This window comes from Henckelia pumila, chromosome 2, assembly GCF_033568475.1.
Source record: "Henckelia pumila isolate YLH828 chromosome 2, ASM3356847v2, whole genome shotgun sequence".
NCBI classification, from domain to species: Eukaryota; Viridiplantae; Streptophyta; class Magnoliopsida; order Lamiales; family Gesneriaceae; genus Henckelia; species Henckelia pumila.
The window spans coordinates 153,641,430-153,663,079 of record NC_133121.1 but is presented as its reverse complement, the minus strand read 5'-3'; the positions used below and the strand labels follow the sequence as shown (position 1 = coordinate 153,663,079).

The window sequence follows — 21,650 nt, the reverse complement described above, 5'->3', positions numbered from 1 at the left end:
AAAGAAGGTATATCGATTCAACGCAAATTACGATAGTGTTTACAGTTCATATCGAAGCGGTCACATTGAAGAAGATATATTGAGGTTTGCGTACGAAAAATATCACGACAAAAATAATGGCACTGCATTTTAATCTCGAGCATGTGTGGAGAATTGTCAAAGACCGTCTAATGTTTACTCCACGGTCCGCTGATCACTTTGTTGCCACAATAAAATGAGGACCTCAGAGTCGGGAGCAAGCAACACCTCCTCTAACCAAGATATGAGTGTATAACTAAATGACGAAGATACTTGTCCAATGGGTTAGAAAGCAGCAAAAAGAAAGGGAGAAGATAAAGTTAAATCGACCATGGAGGATATGCCAGTAAACAACAACAATATTTTTCAAAGTTCACTGAGTATACAAGCGTAAAAAAGTTTGAAGTTGATCTGAAACAAAAACAACTCGAAGTATAGGAGATTAAGGCAAAGCTGCCTTATCCAAATCTGAAGCTAAGAATAGTTGCTTGAAGTTGAAGGAGTACGAAATCTTGAACAAAGACACCTCGCCAATGACAAAGGCGCAGCTTATCATAATGAATATCTATGCCAGGATATTAGGTCGAGATGGAATATCTAAAATGTGTACTCCAACGTTCAATTTCTAGTATTATTTTATTTTCTGTTATGTAATTTTTAATTAATGTATTTCTCGTTTCGATTAATGTTATTTTCAATTATTGTAATCCTTGTAAAATAGTCGTTGCAAAGTAGCCATTTAACTAGTCGTTGCAAAGTAGCCGTCGGAAACTAACTGTTGCATGAGAAGAACAATATATATAGACATCTTGTGCTTTGATTAAGTTCATCTACTAACATGCCATTTTGCAAACATATATACTTAAACGTGTTTCCTCGAAAATGTCTCATTATTCCAGTAGCTCTAGCTCAAGTTCTAGCTCGACAAGTGAAAACGAAGTCCAAGTTGAAATCGATGAGCAAGGTTATGATCCGGGTGAAGATCTAATGTTATTGATACTTCAACAACACCGACAACTTATGGAAGCATATCAAAGGAGTAACAATACTCGGCGAAGAAGAAGGTTCATTCAAAAAAATCGTGAATCCAGGCATGAGAGGCTCCTCAATGATTATTTCTCTACAAACCCGGTGTATCCAGATCAAATATTTTGAAGACGATTTCGAATACGAAGAGAATTATTTCTTCGCATAGTGAATGCACTAGAGAATCATTGGGGATTCGGTAATATATCAAATATTACTATCAATGACACGATAGAAATAAGAAAAAAAATAATTAATAAATATATTAATAGATATTAATAGTATTTTTAAAAAAATAATAAGATTATTTTTTTAAAAATTAAGAATCATTTAAAGATTGTAAATAAAATTTAAAATGTATTTATTTAATATGAAAAAAATAAAGATGATTGAGTGGACAGTGAGATCCATAAATAATGATGTTAAAATGAATGTGAGTTAAAGAGATATGATGTATCTGTATAGGTAGGATGTAACTTTTTTTGAGAGTGTGGGTAGGATCTAACTAACCCCATGCGAGTGCTCTAACACGGTAAGTTAGATCCTACCTATACATAAACTGCCTTGAGGTAGATCTAACGGTGGACATTTATCAATAAATGTGGGATCCATTATTTTTTAGTGGACCTCGCGTGTATTGATAAATTAGAACCCTTAGATCTATCATGGGAGTAATGCATGTATAGGTAGGTTGAAATGAACCCTATGACACCATGCTCTAATGAGGAAATTTACTTTTTCCTCCAATAAGCATGATTAGAAAATTTATATGAATATGATTAGAAATTAATATGTAACAAATGTTATGCTTACGTCTAGTATTATTTGACAATAATCAGCAAGACAACAATTTGACGTAGAAAACATACATATACAAGAATGAAAGATAGATACCGCCAGCCGGCACTCAGCCACACGACAAATTTGGGAACCCAACAATTTTTACGATTGCGCCACGTCCACCCACAAGACCATGTCCACAAAACCCACCAAATTCAACTACTTATATACTCCACAAAAGCTAGAGAAAAATCCGGTATCTGAATCATGGCCATGGGTGAGGAGGTGGAGAGGGATGAGGGCGGATTGCTGGTGGTGAAGCCGAAGCCCAAGAAGGGGTTTACTTCCAAGGCCATCGACTGGTTGGAATGGGCTTTTGTCAAGCTCATGTATGACTCTAAACAGCCTCTTCACTACCTTTCCGGTAACTTTGCGCCAGTTGATGAGACCCCTCCTTTCACCGACCTTCCTGTCAAAGGCACCCTCCCAGTGAGTTGCTTTTCATTCTGCGATCAAAAAGATTTGTGCTTTTGTTTGAGTTTTTGTTTGTGGTCTTAAAACTCTGTACTAGATTGTAAGTGATGCTAATTTTTGCTTGTTTCTTTTGATTTTCCATTAGTTTTCTGGAGTCATTTTTTACTTTGGGCATGACCAAATCATCTTAAAGTCTAATCTTGATCCTATCGCTGCCTCCACACTGGCTTTTTTTTGATCACTCAGTTGCAGGATTCAATTTTTAGGTGAAATTTAGGCAATTAGCCTCTATTGCCCACCATTTTTGATACATAGCCTATCCTCGCTTTTTACAGTAATATATATACATTATTATCTTTAATTTTACCTAAACTCTCATCTACTTCCACCTAAATTTTTTCATTAAATTTTTTGAGACCTCGTTTTTAACCATCAGATACCATCCATGTAGCCCGGTCTTCTGCTCAGACGGCTGTGGCATTCCAAATTTAGAAAATCCTTTCAGCTTTTATGCAGCCCATTTGTTCCCAGTCAAAGCACCGCCGTCTCTGTCCGTACATGAATGGTTCTGTTACTAAGGTTTTTACTTTGATTGAACCTAACTGGAGAAGGTCATGTTTATGTTTCAATTACTTGTTTTGAAAAGCTCATTGTAGGTAGTTTTTGCTCGTGTGCGCAACATCGTCTCCAATATTTCATCCTCTATTAAAATACATAATCAAGTAGCTTACTTTGTGGAACTTGATCCTGTGTGCAACTTGATGATCACTTCCCCCGTTACTGTCTAAGTCTTAGTTGGCTCACAACTCTCCTCCAACGCGGGTTATGTCCACAGTTATGACTTTTTGTTGGTTAGTTTCCTTATCTTGTCGATAGGATGATGTCATATTTGCACAATAAGCATTATAAATTATTATGCCCCTGCAATTTGCTCTTTAATTTCTGCAGAATTTAATAAAAATATTTCTCGAAGTAGGTATGTGCACCTTCCACCTAAAATTTTTGAAAAGGAAGTCCTACTTACATTATTTTTACTCTTTTAAACATTAAGTTAATGGGATAGTTTGAGTGAGAGAGGATCCATAGACAAGAAACACGATTTGCAATTTTTTGGGCTTAAAAACTTCTCTAGCTTGATTTATATCTTTAGAACTGGGTGTGGGCATCGGGACTGATGCCCAATATGTCCGATAATAATTTGTACTCCTGAACCCGGAAAAAAATTGTAACGTCCGTAATTTTATTAAAAATTAATGCAAGATTTTTTTTAAAAGAAAAAAAATGATGGCCGAAACATAAAAGGCCATCACCTGCATCGATGAAATCTAGTGAGCCTAGATGCTCAACGAGCTGTTCCGTATTATAACAAATAAGTACATAATAAAAAAAATATGCATTTATTTTATGAAAATTTCGGACGTTACAAAAATTTTGGGCACCCAATCTTCGGGTACTCGAAAATTTTCAGGTCAGGTACCCGAAATTTTGATTTCTTTGATTTTGAGGCAAGAAGGACACAACAATAGAAGAAAAAGATCTGGGTAGCTCATAGGATCAACGCAGACCAAACATCAAACACTTGGTGTGAAAAGAAACCAAGTAGTTGCCGATATAGCAATGGGCATGGAAAGCCAACCAAAACCCCATCAGCAGTGCACAATATAGCACTGATGTACAGAAATAAATACAGCATCAATGAAAGTATGCAACCCAATTATCATATTAACTTGTTTGTGCTGCTAATATCGAGAGCTTTCCTAGATGACAGCCAATATAAGACATCAGAGTGCCAAATTGTTCAATTTCAATTAATGAAATTCAAGATATGGTAGGCTAACAGAGAATTTAAATAATTAGGTTGCAAACGTAAATGGAAACAGATATAAAAGTTTGTTAAGAACTTAGGTACGCTACAGATTAATATCCCATTCAATTTTAATATGTTTTTGTGTTGGAGAGATTGGGGTAGTGACCGCAGTGTTAGCAGTGTCAAATCATCCACAGCTCCTACCTTAGGCTATAACGACAAGCAGAGAGAATGCTTAACAGTTACCTGAATTTCAGGGTAAATGAAGGCGACAAATGAAAGTGAACACAATGAAGGTGGGAACTAGAAATATAAGGTTAGCATTTGATATGGGCGGGTACCCGAATTTAATTCTGGTAGTAATAAAAATACCCGAATACCAACCTGTGTTACCCGAACCCAATTCTTTTAAAATTAACTGACCAATTGGGTTGGGTTGGGTTCCGATACCTGATTAAACATGTCCACCCCTATACTGGACTGCATTCTCGATTGGAAAATATAATTGTTTTGCTGAAGCTTGCACTGAACCTAGGAACATAAACATGTCATTGTGCCAAAAGCTATAAATGATAGTATGTTGCGACTCAGAATATCCATTAATCCTCTTTTCAACTATTGCACCAATTTGCAGCCCACAGAAGTTGGATACATGATCTTGGGTTTTATAGACCAAGTACTTTCCACTCCATCAAAAGTTAGAGCTGATGGCATTTGTGGAGCTTAAATTAGTTCAGTTGTATAGCAGTCGAAGTACTAGTTTTCAATCGTTGTGCTGAAAGGAGTAGCTAATGATGATTTTTGCTGCTTGCCTTGAATTTATACTGAATTTTGTTCTCAATGCTTGTGTTCATTCGAGCTTTTCTGGAACATCGGGCTTGGTGTAGCCACAAACTTGAAGCTAAGACCATGTATAATGAAATTTAGTAGGGTCCCATGCTTATTCTAACCTAGTCGTGTTCATCCATTATTATGAGCTAGGCTTGTTTTGGTTGGTTTTAAAGCACATTAAAATTTGTTAGAAATAAAAAAAATATAGAATTAGATATCATATTATTGAGATGATATGATTTAATTGTGATTTTAACTTTAGAAAAAGGTTTTCAAATATCTTTATCCAATGGATTCTCGCTCGTATAAAGAGATAATGGTTGTGATTTGAATTAAGAGAGAATTAGAAGTTTTAGTTCTCAGGTCGTTGGGCCTTTAACACATATCTTTATGGCAGAACCAGGTAAATCATGTGTTGTAATACATTTGGTCTTCACCATATCTCACCACATTAAAATTCAACTGTTCAATATGATTATAAATATGTTATTTTGCTGCAGGAATGCCTGAATGGTGAGTTTGTGAGGGTTGGTCCTAACCCAAAGTTTTCTCCAGTCGCTGGATACCATTGGTAATCCCCCTAATGAATTATTTATTGAGACCCCCATATGGTCTAATGTTGTGTTGTAAAAGGAAATTGAAACACCAGAGCTCCAGTTGTTTCTTGGTTCTCTCTGCTTAATTGATGAAAAATAATTTCAACCTCGATACATTAGTTCCCAGCTTTTCTTGTCAACTGTAACTTTAGTTTTGAGTTGTAGTGTAGTATACCTGCTGATCTGATTTCATTCATTGATGTCTTGACAACCGTTTTGTTCTTTATGCAGGTTTGATGGAGATGGGTGAGTAATTTAAATTCCTCATGTGTCTCTTAGTTTGTGTGGCTAATTTTAACCAGGATGGGATGTCTCCCCCTCCGTTCCCATTCCATCAAATTAATTGATTCTCGATATTTCTGCTGAAACTTGAAATTGCAGGTATTGAAGTTCACAACATTCAAAATAAAAGAAGCCCTTTTTTCAGTGATTTTGCATCTCAACATGAACTATTCTTGGGTAGCATGACTCATCAACCACAAAATTATAAATTTTTAGAGCAGTGAAAATCTTTTACTAATAAACTAGATTTGTTTTCTGATTCAACTATTATAAGATCACTGCTTATGATTGATGGCAAGCAATAAGCTTTCGTAGAAAATAATTATATAGCAACTTATGGATTGTACTACCTTTATAGATTTGTCTTTTCCTAATATGTGTTAAGCTTCTCCTTTGGGCTTTGGTGGAACATCTAAGTCATTGAATGCTGAGTGCGATAGAAAGAGCTGATTTGTAGGCCTTGATCTGTTTATTTTTTCAAAGCTAAACCATGTTGTCTCATAGTCGGTATCCATATATTTTTGTGTGAGTCATACATCAACACAAGGAAATACGTTCATCAAAATGATCGAATGGTGTTTGTGGTTTAATTATAGTCAAATAATGGGACTAAATGATGTGGATTTTACTGTACCGGGTTATTCTGTACAACATCAATTATAATTTTCAGTCCGATTAGATTGTCGATCGCATGATTGCTTAGTCGAATGTTAGAATTTGTTTTCAAGCATAAAAGCTGGAGCTTTCTTTAGTTGTTAACCGATACTTTATCTTTGCTTCTCGCTTGATGCCTTTTAAAACATCCAACAGCTATAGGTAAGTAGAACTATCAAGCTTTTCCTTATAACAAATGTTCGCAGAACTGAAGGAATATTTATGAATTCTTTCTAATGTTTTTTTTCTCCTAATTTTACAGTATGGAATCTTCTTTGGCTGTTTGTAATGTTTCCTTGCCTTGATTTAGAAATTTTCATGGTTATGGTTTTCTAAATTTTTCCCACATTTAAATATCTACATGGGTATTCTAAGGCTCACAGTTTTGGATATTTTTACTGCAGTAGTATCAGACACACTTTGTACTTCTCAACAGATGGATTATTATGCCAACACTGTTCCTTTTATGGTGCTCTATTTTGCAGAATGATTCATGGAATGCATATTAAAGATGGAAAAGCTACATATGTCTCTCGCTTTGTGAAGACGTCACGCCTTAAACAAGAAGAGCTTTATGCGGGAGCAAAGTTCATGAAGGTTTGCATAGGGATTTAGATTCTCGCGATTTATTATTATTATTATTATTATTATTATTACTATTAATTAATTAATTACTGAACCTTTAATATTAGCATTCCCGATTTGTTCCTCTACCATGTTTCTAAGCTCTATTTGTGTTTCTTTGATGAAATGGAAAGAGAAAACCTTTTCACTTGGGTGAATGCAAAAGGCTGGACTTATCTATCCTTTTGAGTATATATTCCGGGATTACGATGCTGAAAATAATGATGTGTTGTTATATCATTGGCATCTACCAGGTTGGAAAACTTGGTTAAAGAAATAATTTAGAGGGTTGTGAGGAGTAATTTTCTCTTCTTGTTCCATGTATAATCAACCAGGAGTTGTGGAATAGGAAAATAAAATAGTGATTAATAAAGAAAAGAAGCCGAGATCCTAGGATACCTGATTAACATACGGGGCCTGCTCACCTAATTCCCGGAAAGTCTTTCGTACACAATAACTCATGCCCTGGTTTAATCTCTCTCTAGATATGTGTGTGTATGTGTGTGCGTGCGTGCTTCAAATATGGGGTGTTTGTCACATTTGTTTTTTAAGGTGCTTCTTATGTCTCTATGATGCGCAGATTGGTGACCTGAAAGGGATGTTCGGACTTCTCATGGTTAACATGCAAATACTAAGAGCAAAGTTCAAAGTATTGGATGTTTCCTATGGCTATGGTACAGGTAATAAACCATGATTGTTTCTCACATTTCAAAGTATTGGATGTTTCCTATGGTTATGGTACAGGTTATAAACCGTGATTGTTTCTCACATTCAACTGGTAGTCTAAACCCCCCACACCCACCCACATCCACACCCACACCTACACACCACCCCACCCATCCACCCACATACACACAGACACACACACCCGTCGTGCTTATATTATCGAAATTCAGAGTGTGTTGCATGGTCAGTCTGAAGATGGCTTAATGCAACACTGTTCTTCCCCTTTTATATGATATGTGAGGTTGTTTTGGGAATTACGATAAATTTCTGTTACAAATCTGGTTGATGATTTCTAAGATGAAGAGTGTTTCAATCCTTTCAGCTAATACAGCTCTAATATATCACCATGGAAAGCTATTGGCACTCAGTGAAGCAGATAAACCATGTAAGCTTGCATTCTATTTTGTTCTCTTCTTTCTTCCTTTTGCTCATTGTATGTTTATTTAATGCCCTTTTGTCATAGGACAAAATTTGATTCATACCAATAATTTATGTGGTTTAAACCTACACTTCACTCATCAATTTTCCTCCTTACTAATGTTTAGATTTGCACATGGATGTAATGTCCACAAATAATTGTCAAAACTTATGTGATGTGTTTGTTTACTGTTGTACTATTCCAATCTATTGCACAGATGTCATTAAAGTTCTGGAAGACGGGGATTTGCAAACAATTGGCATGCTGGATTATGACAAAAGACTGTCACATTCTTTTACTGCTCATCCTAAAGTTGACCCAATTACTGGTAACGGAGATGTCAATCTAAACTCAACAGTAAAATTTATTTTTTAAAAGCATTGACTTAACAATTTGACATATGCTAACTTGTTTTCTGAGTTCGACATATTGAAGAAGGTTATTTTTAACCCTTTTCTGCTGTTAACTACAGTACACTAAAAGATCGGAGGAAGGATGCCTAAATAACAGACTTAGATATAATAGTAAAAAGAATTCTGCTGCCATCATGCTTTCCTACTTCCAGTAGTTCGAAGATTTGTTTGCTCACAAACTATGCTTAAATGTTCCACTTTAGCCCATTAAGAATATGTTTTAATCACTGCCCTTAGAATTTCGAATAGAGAATCAAACCTTGAAATTGCTGAGCAAATCTAAGTCATAGAGGAAGAAGAAATGAACATGTGTTCAACTATTTGCTGAAGCTGAATTGCTAAGTAGAAATAGCATGTATTCTCTCTGTATGTGAGATAATGTTTAAAACTTTTCTCCTACCCACCACAAAATCATGCACAAAATGCTCTGAACTAGAAACGAATGCAAAACTGCATGGAGGACTAAGAAACAATCGAAAACTGTGGCCGTGTATTCACGATATACTGACCTTTATAGTTATGGCGGTACCTGATAATCAATATATGATTATCTTTGTTTATAGATGTTCTTATGCATTCATGGAATTTTGTGCATTACATCAATGACTCACATCTACGGAACAACTAAAAGCCTTTTGGAAGTCTAAATTTATGTTCAAAGTTTTGATCTTTTGATGGGCTTCAGTCTTAACTCCCATGGCCCACCGCTGGGCAAGTATTTTATTCTTCTGTCATTTACCAGGCTCCTGAGTGATATAAACTTAACTTACTGGGAATCAAAATTATCTCTGAAATAGTCTTCTGCCTTTGTCATGAGAATAAGGTGTAAGTTATTTTTGGATTTGCTGGTCATGTATGGTCATGCTGCCAGTGTGTAGGCAAAATATATGGAATGCTCGACGGCAAGTGGAGTATGTGATGTTAAACAGGTTTCTTGGTGAGTGTTGATTTTAATTAATTCTGTAGGAATGATGCATGATGTGAGGCAGATTTAGATGCGACCCTGACTTGGATGACAATTGGTGGGTAGTGGGTTGAACCTAGCTTGTAATCTTCAAGTACTTAGTTGATAAAAATCAATGACAGTCTTACTCAAAACAATTGGTTGTAGTTATGGACAAGCTTGCGAAATGCAGTGTGTGAAACGATATGTAATGTTAAGTTTTAACAATGGTATGTTAAAGATTGAATTTGTAATATTTATTTTTCATAGTTTACTAGCAATGTGACTTGCTTATCTGAACTTGTCATGCAGGTGAAATGTTTACCTTCGGTTATGCTCATACACCACCATATATCACATACAGAGTAATATCAAGTGATGGTGTCATGCATGATCCAGTGCCTATTACTGTGTCAGAACCAATCATGATGCATGATTTTGCCATTACTGAAAATTATGCTATTTTTATGGATCTTCCATTGAACTTCAGGCCAAAGGTGTGGAGATTATTTAAAAACTATTCTCCTTTCATAAAAATTTGTTATGATTATAAATATATGTGCCTTTTAACGGGAAAAGAGCATACCGATATCATCTGATCCCTTGTCCTTTTGTTGTCTTTTTTTTAAAAAAAATAAAAAATATTCCCACCTGTATGTGGAGTAATCCTTTAGATTGTAACTATACGATATAGGCATCCTTACCAGCTTCTAGCACATACTGATTTTAGGCAATTGATAACATCAATAAGATAGCGTCAGTTCCCATTTTGTGTCATTGGCTGCATGAGAACTGATTCGAGCTTTCTTTCACTTGCATAAACTTATGGGTAATACTTTATCTATATGACCAACTTCTAGCACATACCTGTTTTAGGCACTGGTACTGTACTTATATATCTTTTTATTTTAATTTTTAGTCTAATCATATTCACTCATTCGTAAGTATTATATTTTCAGGAAATGGTGAAAGAGAAAAAGTTTATATTCACTTTTGATCCTACTAAGAAAGCCCGTTTTGGTATCCTTCCACGTTATGCAAAGAATGAACTCTTAATCAAGTGGTTCGAACTTCCAAACTGCTTCATTTTCCACAATGGTGAGCAACCTAGCTTGAATATGTCATAAGTATGGTTTCTTGTCTGATGGGGGATCAAGCAAACTCAAAGCTTGGAATATATGTGAGTGTATCTTTTAGGGAAAAAGGATATTGCTGGTGTGTGGGCAAAACATAACCAAGTCAAGAGTTGCACCCTTTATAAAGTTGTGTATGCCTTTGTAAATAACCACAACTATTTACTGATGGGGTACACTAATTGGCCTCAGAGGAAGGATGTGTCCCTTACTGCTTGGCATTCGCATGGTCGATGCGTAGTGGACTCATGGTACCCGCATGAACAATGTGTGGAGCCCATTTCGCATCCATGTGGAGTCCATGCGGTCTACCTAAAGAATGTGGAGCCTGCATCCCACCTGCATGGCCAACTCATTGAGCCCATGTCACGCTCTCTTCAAGGACACTTGCAAAATTAATTTTGGGGTCCTAATATAAGACCTATGTTGCTTTAATCTTATGCGACAAAATGGCTCAAAGCTCTACCAAACCAGCCTAAAGTTCAAGGCTCAAGCCAAACTAAACTAAGATTCAACGGCTAGGGCAAACCATAGGCACAAGTAGTCGATGAACCGAGCCAACCAAAGCCTCTATGTATCCCTTGCATAGGTCGCTCATCAAGCCAACCAATGGGTCATATACAATAAATTCCTATCAAAGCAAATCAAAACCGGTTCAAGGTCATATTGGATATCATAGTATCATGTGTGACCTTCAGCATTGTCTTTTGCTCGACATTTTCTAAACTGACTCCTGGCAAATCATGTGATTCAATTTTTTATCAGCAAATGCTTGGGAGGAAGGAGATGAGGTTGTCCTGATCACTTGTCGGCTTCAGAATCCTGATCTTGACATGGTCAATGGCACTGTAAAGCAAAAGCTGGAGAATTTCACAAACGAACTGTAAGAACCTTCGCAATGCTGAAAAAAGTTATTTCTTTAGCTCCCCCTTTTAAATGATTCTGAATTGATGTGGTCTGTTCAGGTATGAGATGAGGTTCAACCTGAAAAATTGTTTGGCTTCCCAGAAAAGGTTGTCTGTTTCTGCAGTAGATTTTCCTCGGATAAATGAAAGCTATACCGGAAGGTAAAATTTTATCAAACTTCAACGATTTATGTTTTGATGCTGCATTTAAGTACAATCAGTACTGAATAACTGTATTTTTTATAGCACGGGGATCTATATTTGGTTTTTTACATTTTCCGGTGGATGTGAAAGATTGATGGTGTTGGTATTAACAAATTGCTCCTTCTACCATGTGTAGCTAGCTATGCAGTCGAAAACTTGAAGCAATGGCATTTTGACGTATCTATTTTAAAGATTTTTTGAGTTACGCTATTGCGGTCAACTTTATATTTTGATGTAATCATAAGCTCCAAGTTTTGCAATTGTTAACACAACCAAGGTCAATGAGACTCAAAGTTACGTGAGCAGCTTAATGATGACCAAAATTACCTGACCGAGAGATTCACATTTGATTCTCATAAATCGCAAGTTAGATCGACTTTTCTGTCCTGTGCAGCTGCTCTTGGCATAGTAATTGAAACATGATTGCTTGGATTGTTATGCGGTTTTAAAAATATGAATTGCACTATTATCACCGCATATAATTTTTGGTAGCACAACAAGCACTTAGTCCTACAGATTGTATTTCAATCGTGGGGATCATGAAACTGTTGTGTATTCAGGAAACAACGCTATGTATATGGGACGATACTGGACAGTATTGCTAAGGTGACTGGTATTATTAAATTTGATTTACATGAGGAGCCAGAGACTGGAAAGTCGCAGCTCGAAGTTGGAGGAAATGTTAAAGGTATCTTCGATCTTGGACCTGGAAGATTTGGATCAGAGGCCATCTTTGTTCCTCAGAAGCCTGGCACTACCTCTGAAGAAGATGATGGCTACTTGATTTTCTTCGTACATGATGAGAACACCGGGTACTTTTTTTGGCTCAGATGAATCATTTTTGTAGTTTTAATTTGTTTTTGGCCTCTCTTAATCTCGTCAACCAAATATATGGGTTGGATATGATCTACAGAAAGTCACAAGTGAATGTAATTGATGCAAAGACAATGTCACCAGATCCTGTTGCCATAGTTGAACTACCTACGAGAGTTCCGTATGGTTTCCATGCCTTCTTTGTGAGTGAGGTCAGTACGTTTAGAAACAGCCATGTCTATAGTTCTTTGGCGTATTTACGTTTATGTTTATCACGCAGCTCTTCTTTCCATTCTGACACTCTTTTTGGTGCAACTTTAAACAGGAACAACTTCGAGAACAGGAAAAGCTGTGAGTTTATGGTGATCTCATAGTTGACTTAGATGATGTAAATCTGGAAAGAGTACCGCTTTGTTGCATACTTGAGAAGTTGCAAATATGAAATACTACAGTTTGATAGTATGATATGTGCAACTCAATGCACACATATATACATACATACATCTTCGTATTGTAAAATTATTGCAATGTTTGGGAAACTGGTACGAGCCACGTAAGGCCGTCACATCAACGATGTTACGCTGGTCAACCTGTTGGGGATTACGTGAAGTATAAGTAGGTCCCTAGGAATCTTTTATGTTTTAGGATCAGAGTTTACAAAATGAAGAATAACTAGTGTGGAAAACACTCGGCAAGGCACGAAAAATAAGACGAATTGAGTAAGAAAAGTTGGAAGTAATGTCAACATGTCTACCAAAATGTTCTAGATTTATGGAAGAGTTTAAATAATAAATAATAAATACTAACTAACTTTAAGTTTTACCAACTATGAGAATTTTATTTTTTACAATGATTGAATACATTAATGAGAATTTAAATAATCGTTCAATACAACATTGTACAACCAAGGTAGAAAGACACAATTAACCCATTCAATATTCGATTGTGAGATCAAAGCTCGTTTCGCTAGGCAGTGTGCTGCCGAATTCGTCAGACGCCCAATATATATGTTGAATCGAAAAGAACCTAGGAGAATTCAGTAGATCTCGAATATCCATAGCAATCAATAACTTCATCCGCCTCAGATCCTCAATAGTCTTGGAGACTCAAAATTCCATACCAAATCTAATAGCCTCAAGCTCCGTCCCTTTTACTGATCCCCGATGCCGAATCACTCCAGCTTTCGCTCCCACCACCATGCCAATGTTGTTACGAACAACAACAACCACATTACATCTATTGAAATTTGAGTCAAACCCAGTATCGACATCGAGCCTTACATGGTTCTGTTCTGGTGGAAATTAACCAGCAGCCTGTCGATGAGCTTTGTCCCAAAGCAACTGTGTTTCTGCATGCCATCTTTGATCGAAGAGGTTCCTGTAATTTTTCACCTTTCAAAATCAAAGAACTATTTTTCTGTGTCAAACGACTTCATTATTTAAGATTCATGTCGGGGAGTAAATGAATTGTCGAGTGATTTTACTTTATTTTATGGCTGTGTTGATATTCAGAGCGTATTAACTCTCATGGCTATGTCCCAGTTTAGATTTTCTCTTTGCTGGCTCAAAAAACTGTTTATATTTTGTGCCATGCACCAATTCAAACAGAAGCGCGGATTCCATTCATCTGACCGAACTTTGTCGATGTTAGAGAGGAAATACTGGTTGTATTGTACTTGAGGACAAGACATACAAGGACACCCTACAGGACTTGAGATGTTAACATTTCAGTTTCTTTCCTCCACTATGCACGGATACTTATCAAAGTTGTAGCAGAGGTAGTGCCATAAGAGTATAATGCTTAGAAAATAAAGGCTTGTATTGTATTGATGACTTTGTGCACTATATATACAAGATACAGAAGATAACTACTTATCAATCTAAATATATGAAAAATAATATCCTGATATACTAGGCATAAAATACGAAGACAAATCTTCAAGAATATATGCAAGATATATGCTAACATGCCCCTTCAAGATGGAGGTTCCAAAGAAACACCAATCTTGTGAATAAGCTGCCGAAGACGAGCGCTAGAGAGTGGTTTAGTGAGGGCATCAGCTAGCTGGTCTGCAGAAGAAACATGAGATACTCGAAGACACGCTCGCTGGACCAAGTCACGCACAAAGTGATAATCGAGAGCAATGTGCTTCATCCGAGAGTGAAAGATCCGGTTAGCACACAAATACGTAGCACCAATGTTGTCACTGTAGATGACAGGTGTACTAGGAAGAGTAATACCAAGTTCAGAGAGAAGAGAGCACAACCAAGAGATTTCCGCGGCACCTATAGCAATTGCCCGATATTCAACTTCAGTAGAAGAGCGTGCTACAGTACGTTGTTTCTTAGAAATCCAAGAGACAGGATTAGGGCCGAGAAACATAATATAAGCAGCAGTGGAGCATTTGTCATCAGGATTGCCCGCCCAATCAGAATCAGTGAAGCCATGCAATGATATAGAATCAGAAGGGCGAAGATGAAGACCATATTGTATGGTGCCATTGAGATAGCGAAGCAGTCTTTTGACAGCACCCCAATGATGTTCAGATGGAGCACACATGAATTGAGATAGGCGATTCACAGCAAATGCAATGTTAGGACGAGTGAGAAGAAGATACTGAAGGCTGCCAATGACTTGACGGTAGGCAGTAGCATCGGCCAAGGGAGTCCCATCATAGACAAAGAGAGTGGAGGAGGTGGTTAGCGGCGTGTGCACAGGTTTTGCATTCTGCATGTTGAAGCGAGCCAGAAGATCAAGGACATACGGCATTGAGAGAGAACAAGACCATATGATGCAGAAATTACTTCAACCTCTAGAAAATATGAGAGACGACCCAGGTCCTTGATGAAAAAACGAGATGCTAGCTTCTGTATGATATCATTAACGAGCTTTGAATTATTGCTTGTAATAATCAAATCATCAACATATACAAGAAAATAAATAGTAGACTCTTGGCAACGGAGAATAAAGAGAGAAGCATCCGAAAGAGAGTTAGAGAAGCCCAATGTAAGGAGATAGCGGCTCAATTCTTGATACCAGGCACGGGGCGCCTGCTTGAGGCCATAGATAGCTTTATTGAGCTTACACACATAGTCTGGAAAATTCTTGTCAATAAACCCGGGATTGAACCATAAAAACCTCATCTTCAAGAGAGCCTTGGATAAAGGCATTATTAACATCAAGTTGCCGGAGGGGCCAACCACGTTGCACAGCAAGACTAAGAATGACACGAATAGTAGTGGGCTTGACTACAGGGCTGAATGTGTCACTAAAATCAATGCCAGGACGCTGATGAAAACCTTTGGCAACAAGCCGAGCTTTGAACCGATTAACCTGTCCATCAGAGGCACGTTTAATGCGGAACACCCACTTACAGCCAACAAGTTTATGCGAATGGTGAGGAGGAACCAGATCCCAGGTTCCATTGCACAGGAGAGCATCAAATTCTTCGGACATGGCAGTTCGCCAACAATAATCCCGGAGAGCAGTGGTAACACAAGTAGGTTCTTGATCCACGAGAGAGGTGGTGGTGTTAAGGGAGTATTTGGGATTTGGTTTTATAATATGGTTGCGAGATCGAGTAGTCATAGGGTGAGGTGGAGGTGGAGCAGTGGGAACAGGTGGAGTTAGAGGTCGGGTAATGGGTGGCGTTTCGGGCGAAGGCACAACTGGCGGGATGATCGGCACTTCCAGAGTAGGTGGAACCAAGGAGGATGATGCGACCACGTCTGCATGGGAGTCAGTGGCAGGAAGATTGGATAGGGTTGTAGTTGTAGAGTAAGGGAAGACAGACTCGACAAGCTGAACATGACGGGAGACTTGGATTTCGGAAGACGAGATATCGAGACAGAGGTAGGCACTTTGAGTGAGTGAATAGCCAAGGAAGATACAAGGAGCGGATTTTGGATCTAACTTGTGAGTTGCATAGGGGCGAAGCCAGGGATAGCAGAGGCAACCAAAAGTACGAAGTTTGAGGAGGTTAGGTGGTCGATGAAAGAATTTCTCGAAGGAGGAGAGCATGGAGAGATTGGGTTTGGGCATGCGGTTTATTAAATAGGCGGCAGCGCCGAAAGCATATGGGCAGAAGGTGGAGGGCATGGATGCTTGGTGTAGGAGCGTGAGACCCGTTTCTACAATGTGACGGTGTCAGCGCTCTGAGTAACCATTGTGTTCAGGTGTATGGGGCGGCGTGGTAAGATGAGATATACCATGGTCAACAAGAAGGGACTTGAGGGCAAGGAATTCACCCCCATTATCAGTGTATAGGGTGATAATTTTATGGTGAAAATAGGATTCTACAAGTGTTTTGAATGCCGAAAAGACCGAGACAACCTCGGACTTTCGACGAAGTGGGTATAGCCATATGTATTTAGTGAAGTGATCGAAAAATATAACATAATATTTGTATCCATCCATGGAGAGTACCGGGGAAGTCCATACATCTGAGTAAATTAATTCCAAAGGAGCAGAGGAAGTAAGGGAAGAGTTAGAAAATAGAATTTTGTGACTTTTATTAATTTTGCAGGAATTACAATGAGAACTAAAAGAAGGACGAACTGATACTGGTAGTACTTTAGAAGACACTAAGTGACGCAAAATATCAGAAGAAGGATGACCAAGGCGAGCATGACATAACAGTGTGGATTCAGACATGGCTTGATAGGCCGAAGGCGAGGGAGGGCAGAGAGTAGAGTGTGGCCACACATAGACTCCTTGGTTACACGGACACGTGAGAAGGAGATTCCCGGTGCTGAGATCCTTCACCTGAAAACATGAGGACAGAAAGGAGACAGAAACATTATTAGAACGACAAAGTTGGGCCACAGAGATTAAGTTTTTGGACATGGAGGGGACACATAAAACATTATTAAGTGATAAAGAAGTGGAGGTAGGGGGTAAAATAAAAGAGCCAATATATGAAATAGACAAACCAGTGCCATTGCCAACTACAATGGAGTCAGGGCCATCATAGGGATAATGGAGGGAAAGGTTCGAGAGGTCGGTGGTGACGTGGTGAGAGGCGCCAGAGTCAAGAAGCCATTCAGTTGGAGTAGGGTTAGCCATCGAATGAGATGCTGTGAGTGCTTGAGGTGTGGCATAAGATGGACGAGACGGGCCAGAGGAGGAGGATGAGTTGGAGGGCATGTACTTGAAGTCAGGGCAGCGTTTAGCAGTGTGACCAGTCGTACCACACAACTGGCAGCGACCCAGATAGGGTTTGGGCGCCGAGAGGGAAGCCGGAGCGGGCGAACGAGGATTCCAAGAGGTAGGAGGGTGATAGTCCCTCGAACGAGATGCAGTGGCTGACCGTGAGGGGCCAGGGGGTGCAGATCATTGGTAGCGATGTGCAGGAAAGGCAATGGCTGGACTGGAGGAGACTTGCTTGGAGACCAAGAGTTGGGCTTCAAAGTTGAGACCAAGAGTTGGGCTTCAAGAGAGAGTTCTTTGTAGGTGTCATCAAGGACATTGAGGATCTTTAGGGTGAGATCCTCAGCATCAACCGAAACGCCCATGAGAGCAAGGGCATCAACGTGAGCTTTGATGCCCTGAAGAAACTCAGTGATGGACTTCGTGCCCTTGACCGGATGAGAAAGTTGAGCCTTGAGTTGCATAATGCGACCCCAACTTGGAGAGGCATAAGTTTTAGCAAGCATTGACCATGCCTCAAGAGATGTGCTGGATGAGGCGATGAACGGAATAAGGGTGGGTGATAGAGCGCTGATAATAGCATTGAGTAAGAGTTGGTCCTGCCAGATCCAAAGAGAATATGCAGGGTTCGGGACTTGAACGTTGTCGGTGGTGAGGGTAGGGGGTGGACAGGTTTTGAATCCATCAACGAAGCCAAGAAGATCGTATCCAATAAGAAGGGAGCAAAACTGTATGAGCCAGTCGGAGTAGTTGTTGGAGGTGAGTTTAAGAGGGGCTTGGGCAGCAATGTTGAAGGAGATGAGGGTGGTGGAGGACGGAGGGTTGATGGCGGGTGTTGTGACTGTTTACAGTGAAAGCCATGGACGAAGAGAGAAGGAGGCGTGAGCCTATTGGCTTTCTAATACCATATAATGCTTAAAAAATAAAGGCTTGTATTGTATTGATGACTTTGTGCTCTATGGCTCCGTTTACTTGGCTTGATAAACATAGAATTAGTTTATTAATCCTATCTTATCTCTTGTTTTCTTAAAAAAAAGTCAATTTTCTTCAAATCTTGAAGCCCGTCATTCAAACCTCATATCACGTTATTTCTTATCCTTCATTTTACATAGTATTACGTATCCTAATCTATATTTGAGTAAAAAAATCTTCATAAAACCTAATCTACCCTCCAATAATTTTTTCGTTTCTCTCCTACTTTTTTTCGTTTCCCTTCCAATTCTTTCTTTTCCCACTCAATTTCTCCTATTTTATGGCTCTATTTACCGTCACTGAAGTTCACTATTCCAGTCCATCGGCTTCTGTGAGATAGACAAGCAAGGTCTCTTTCTTCTTTTCCTTTTATCTTTTTTGATTTGGCCTTAATTTCACGATTGTTTAATAATTTATTCTTCAATAATTTTTACATGGATTTAGGTATTTTCTGTGTTCATCCAAGTAAATTATAAATTTTTTTGTTTGAATTAGTAAGTTTTTTGATATTTTTAGTTGTTGATGGTAACAAGTTGATAATTTGGGAGAGGAGACTGTTGACTGCTTCTTGTGGGATTTTTTTTTTGAAGCGCTTCTTGTGGGGTTTTTTATTTGTTTAAATTTGTGGAGTTATCATATACAGGTGGGGCTAATTGCATCCACATCCACTGTGAAAAGTTTAAAAAGCATAAAACACCATGTGTAAAATTAATAGCATGCTAGACCCTATGTTTTAAAAAAATTAGCATAAAAACCCCTATGAGAGGGTATAAATATGCCCGAGTTTGTATAACATAGGGGTGAAATGTGCTATATTTTAAAAAACTGAGGGATGCATTAGCCTATTAATATATTTTAGGGGGTTTTATGATTTTTAGACTTTTCACAGGGGAGATTAATGCAATTAGCCCTATACAGGTGGTGGGTAAAAACGTAAATCGTACTTCAATCATTATTTCAATCCCAAAATTAATAATTCAAAGTAAACATATTATTGTTTATCCATTATTATTCAACATTCTTTAAAGTCATTTTACTAGTCCTGGTATTATTTGTCCATATATAATCCTATCCAACTGAGTAAACGCACCCTATATATACAAGATACAGAAGATAACTACTTATGAATCTAAAGATATGAAAAATAATATCCTGATATATACAGAGAGATACTAGGCATAAAATACGAAGACAAATCTTCAAGAATATATGCAAGATATATGCTAACAAAGTGCACCAAAAATTAAAACTAGCAGAAGTATTAACCAGGTAGGGAATTAAGGACGGTTGCCTGTGGTTGTGGCTATTCAACTTTTGGGGAGATTTTAAATCTCCGACCTCTTCCTTATCCGTGCCTTCTAATCAAGCGCCTCTTCCTTAACACGTCCTCAACTGCTTTTAGCACATCCTCGGCTCCTCCCTCATGCCGAGCTCCTTCGCATATCTTCTAACTTCATTCATCACCCGCCACACTTGATAACTTGCCTCTTTATCTGCCATACCTCCTATCCCACTTTCACACGTGCGGTGCCACACTTTATAACCCATATATATCAACCTTTGGCTACGATTGTCACAACTTCAACTTCAACTAATTTACGTACCCACCCTCCATATCCTAACTTTTTAGCACACCTCTTTGCATCCTAGCCTATGGCTCATCTACCACGGCTTGCCTTATGTGTCATGTCAACCTGAGTTTTTAATTTTATTTCAGAACACAAAACCTCAGCCACATTAAGCTGAGCGGTCAATGCAAGCATGTAGTATCTCACGGGTGTTCCAGGTTTCATGCGCATGTTCATAATGATCCTAGTGGCTTCTTGACGTCAAGGGCGGAGGCACGTGTTAGCCCGGGTGGCCCAATTGTTTTTAAACATTTTCCGTGTATTATTTTTGGGTCAAATTTACTTCAGCCCATTGATCCAACTAAAAAAAAGAGAACATAAAGAGCCCATGTAGTTATTAGTGCATAAAAGTGGGTTGCATGCGCTGGTCTTTTGAGTTCTTCGTTCTCCGCCCTCGTCCGGCCATATACTTCCCGTCCCACTTCGAGCATTTATTGTTTATTCTGTTAAGTTAGTTCTTTTTTGATGTTACGGATTGTTTTTTCATTGGTTCTTGTGTTGATTAGAATAACTTTTCTTGTTTTCTGTTCGTACTTTTTAAACCAATGTAATCCTTGCACTTGTTTTTCAAGAAATTTATTTTTATGGATCGAGAAAATTTGGTTCTCTGCGTAGATTTGTGGCTCCATTGAGTTACTTTAGTTATTAAGTAAAATTTCTACTACACATTCCGAGGTTTGTTCTGCTTTGATATTTTGTCGACTTTCTTGGACTTGTTTTTCTTCTTCTTCTTTTGTTCCTTTTTTTTTAAGAGTTTCTTTGGTTCTTGTCATGGTTCAAGAAATCTCGAGAAAATCCATAGTTTTTCTCGTGACCTTGTTTTCTTTATATGCTGTGATTAAGAGTTAAAATGTGTAGAATTTTATGGGCATTAATGTAGTGCTTGGAATTGATTTTGAGAACCATTTTTGAGTTTTTTTCTACACAAAATTTTCAAAAGTGTTTCCTAGAAGCAATCTCAAACACCACCTAAAAACAAATTCTTGTGGTTTGATTTTGGTGTCTAGAGGAGAGGAGGGTTTGGATGCAAGTGAGTGAATGGAGAGAGTGAGTTGCATTTTAAAGAATTTATGAAGTGAGTTATCTGAATATTAATTATGAGGAGTTATGAGGATTTACGAATTCGTCTCTAGAGATTCGAACATGGCAAAAGAAAAAATTTGAGGTATGCCTAGAAATTATTTTATTTTTTGTTTTCAGGTGGGTAAAAAAGAGTTAAATATACACCCTTATTTGATTTTCAAAATATGCCTAG

The 21,650-nt window shown here is 38.1% G+C and overlaps 2 protein-coding genes across 3 annotated transcripts; one reads left to right on the top strand and one right to left on the bottom strand.

The window, feature by feature from the left end:
• Nucleotides 1-2,020: 2,020 nt before the first annotated feature.
• Nucleotides 2,021-13,186, top strand: LOC140877606 (carotenoid 9,10(9',10')-cleavage dioxygenase). 2 transcript variants are annotated; one of them, XM_073281139.1, is made up of 14 exons: nucleotides 2,021-2,313; nucleotides 5,437-5,507; nucleotides 5,764-5,778; nucleotides 6,954-7,065; nucleotides 7,673-7,772; nucleotides 8,141-8,203; nucleotides 8,454-8,564; nucleotides 9,905-10,089; nucleotides 10,552-10,690; nucleotides 11,491-11,608; nucleotides 11,691-11,792; nucleotides 12,395-12,646; nucleotides 12,748-12,859; nucleotides 12,973-13,186. In XM_073281139.1, exons 1-14 carry the CDS (start codon nucleotides 2,092-2,094, stop codon nucleotides 13,000-13,002), a joined length of 1,632 nt encoding a protein of 543 aa, XP_073137240.1. In that variant the 5' UTR covers nucleotides 2,021-2,091; the 3' UTR covers nucleotides 13,003-13,186. The 2 variants fall into 2 exon arrangements, with proteins under 2 accessions (XP_073137240.1, XP_073137241.1); XM_073281140.1 differs by lacking the exons at nucleotides 2,021-2,313; nucleotides 5,437-5,507; nucleotides 5,764-5,778 and adding an exon at nucleotides 5,813-5,913.
• A 1,435-nt stretch (nucleotides 13,187-14,621) lies between these two features.
• Nucleotides 14,622-20,566, bottom strand: LOC140878734 (uncharacterized). The gene is made up of 5 exons (XM_073282348.1): nucleotides 20,434-20,566; nucleotides 17,900-18,636; nucleotides 17,220-17,411; nucleotides 15,786-16,448; nucleotides 14,622-15,374 (listed from the first exon to the last, which is right to left on the bottom strand). Exons 1-5 carry the CDS (start codon nucleotides 20,564-20,566, stop codon nucleotides 14,622-14,624), a joined length of 2,478 nt encoding a protein of 825 aa, XP_073138449.1.
• Nucleotides 20,567-21,650: the final 1,084 nt, after the last annotated feature.

Excerpts from the sequence above, each read along its gene's own strand:
- LOC140877606 (XM_073281139.1), top strand. The coding sequence starts at position 2,092 with ATGGCCATGGGTGAGGAGGTGGAGAGGGATGAGGGCGGATTGCTGGTG. Across the intron at positions 10,691-11,490 it reads CTGCTTCATTTTCCACAATG|CAAATGCTTGGGAGGAAGGA; the intron begins GTGAGCAACCTA and ends ATTTTTTATCAG. Across the intron at positions 11,793-12,394 it reads AATGAAAGCTATACCGGAAG|GAAACAACGCTATGTATATG; the intron begins GTAAAATTTTAT and ends TTGTGTATTCAG.
- LOC140878734 (XM_073282348.1), bottom strand. The coding sequence starts at position 20,566 with ATGCGCATGAAACCTGGAACACCCGTGAGATACTACATGCTTGCATTG. Across the intron at positions 18,637-20,433 it reads GACACATAAGGCAAGCCGTG|TCACAACACCCGCCATCAAC; the intron begins GTAGATGAGCCA and ends CACTGTAAACAG. Across the intron at positions 16,449-17,219 it reads GTCACTTAGTGTCTTCTAAA|CTTGTCGAGTCTGTCTTCCC; the intron begins GTACTACCAGTA and ends CGTCATGTTCAG.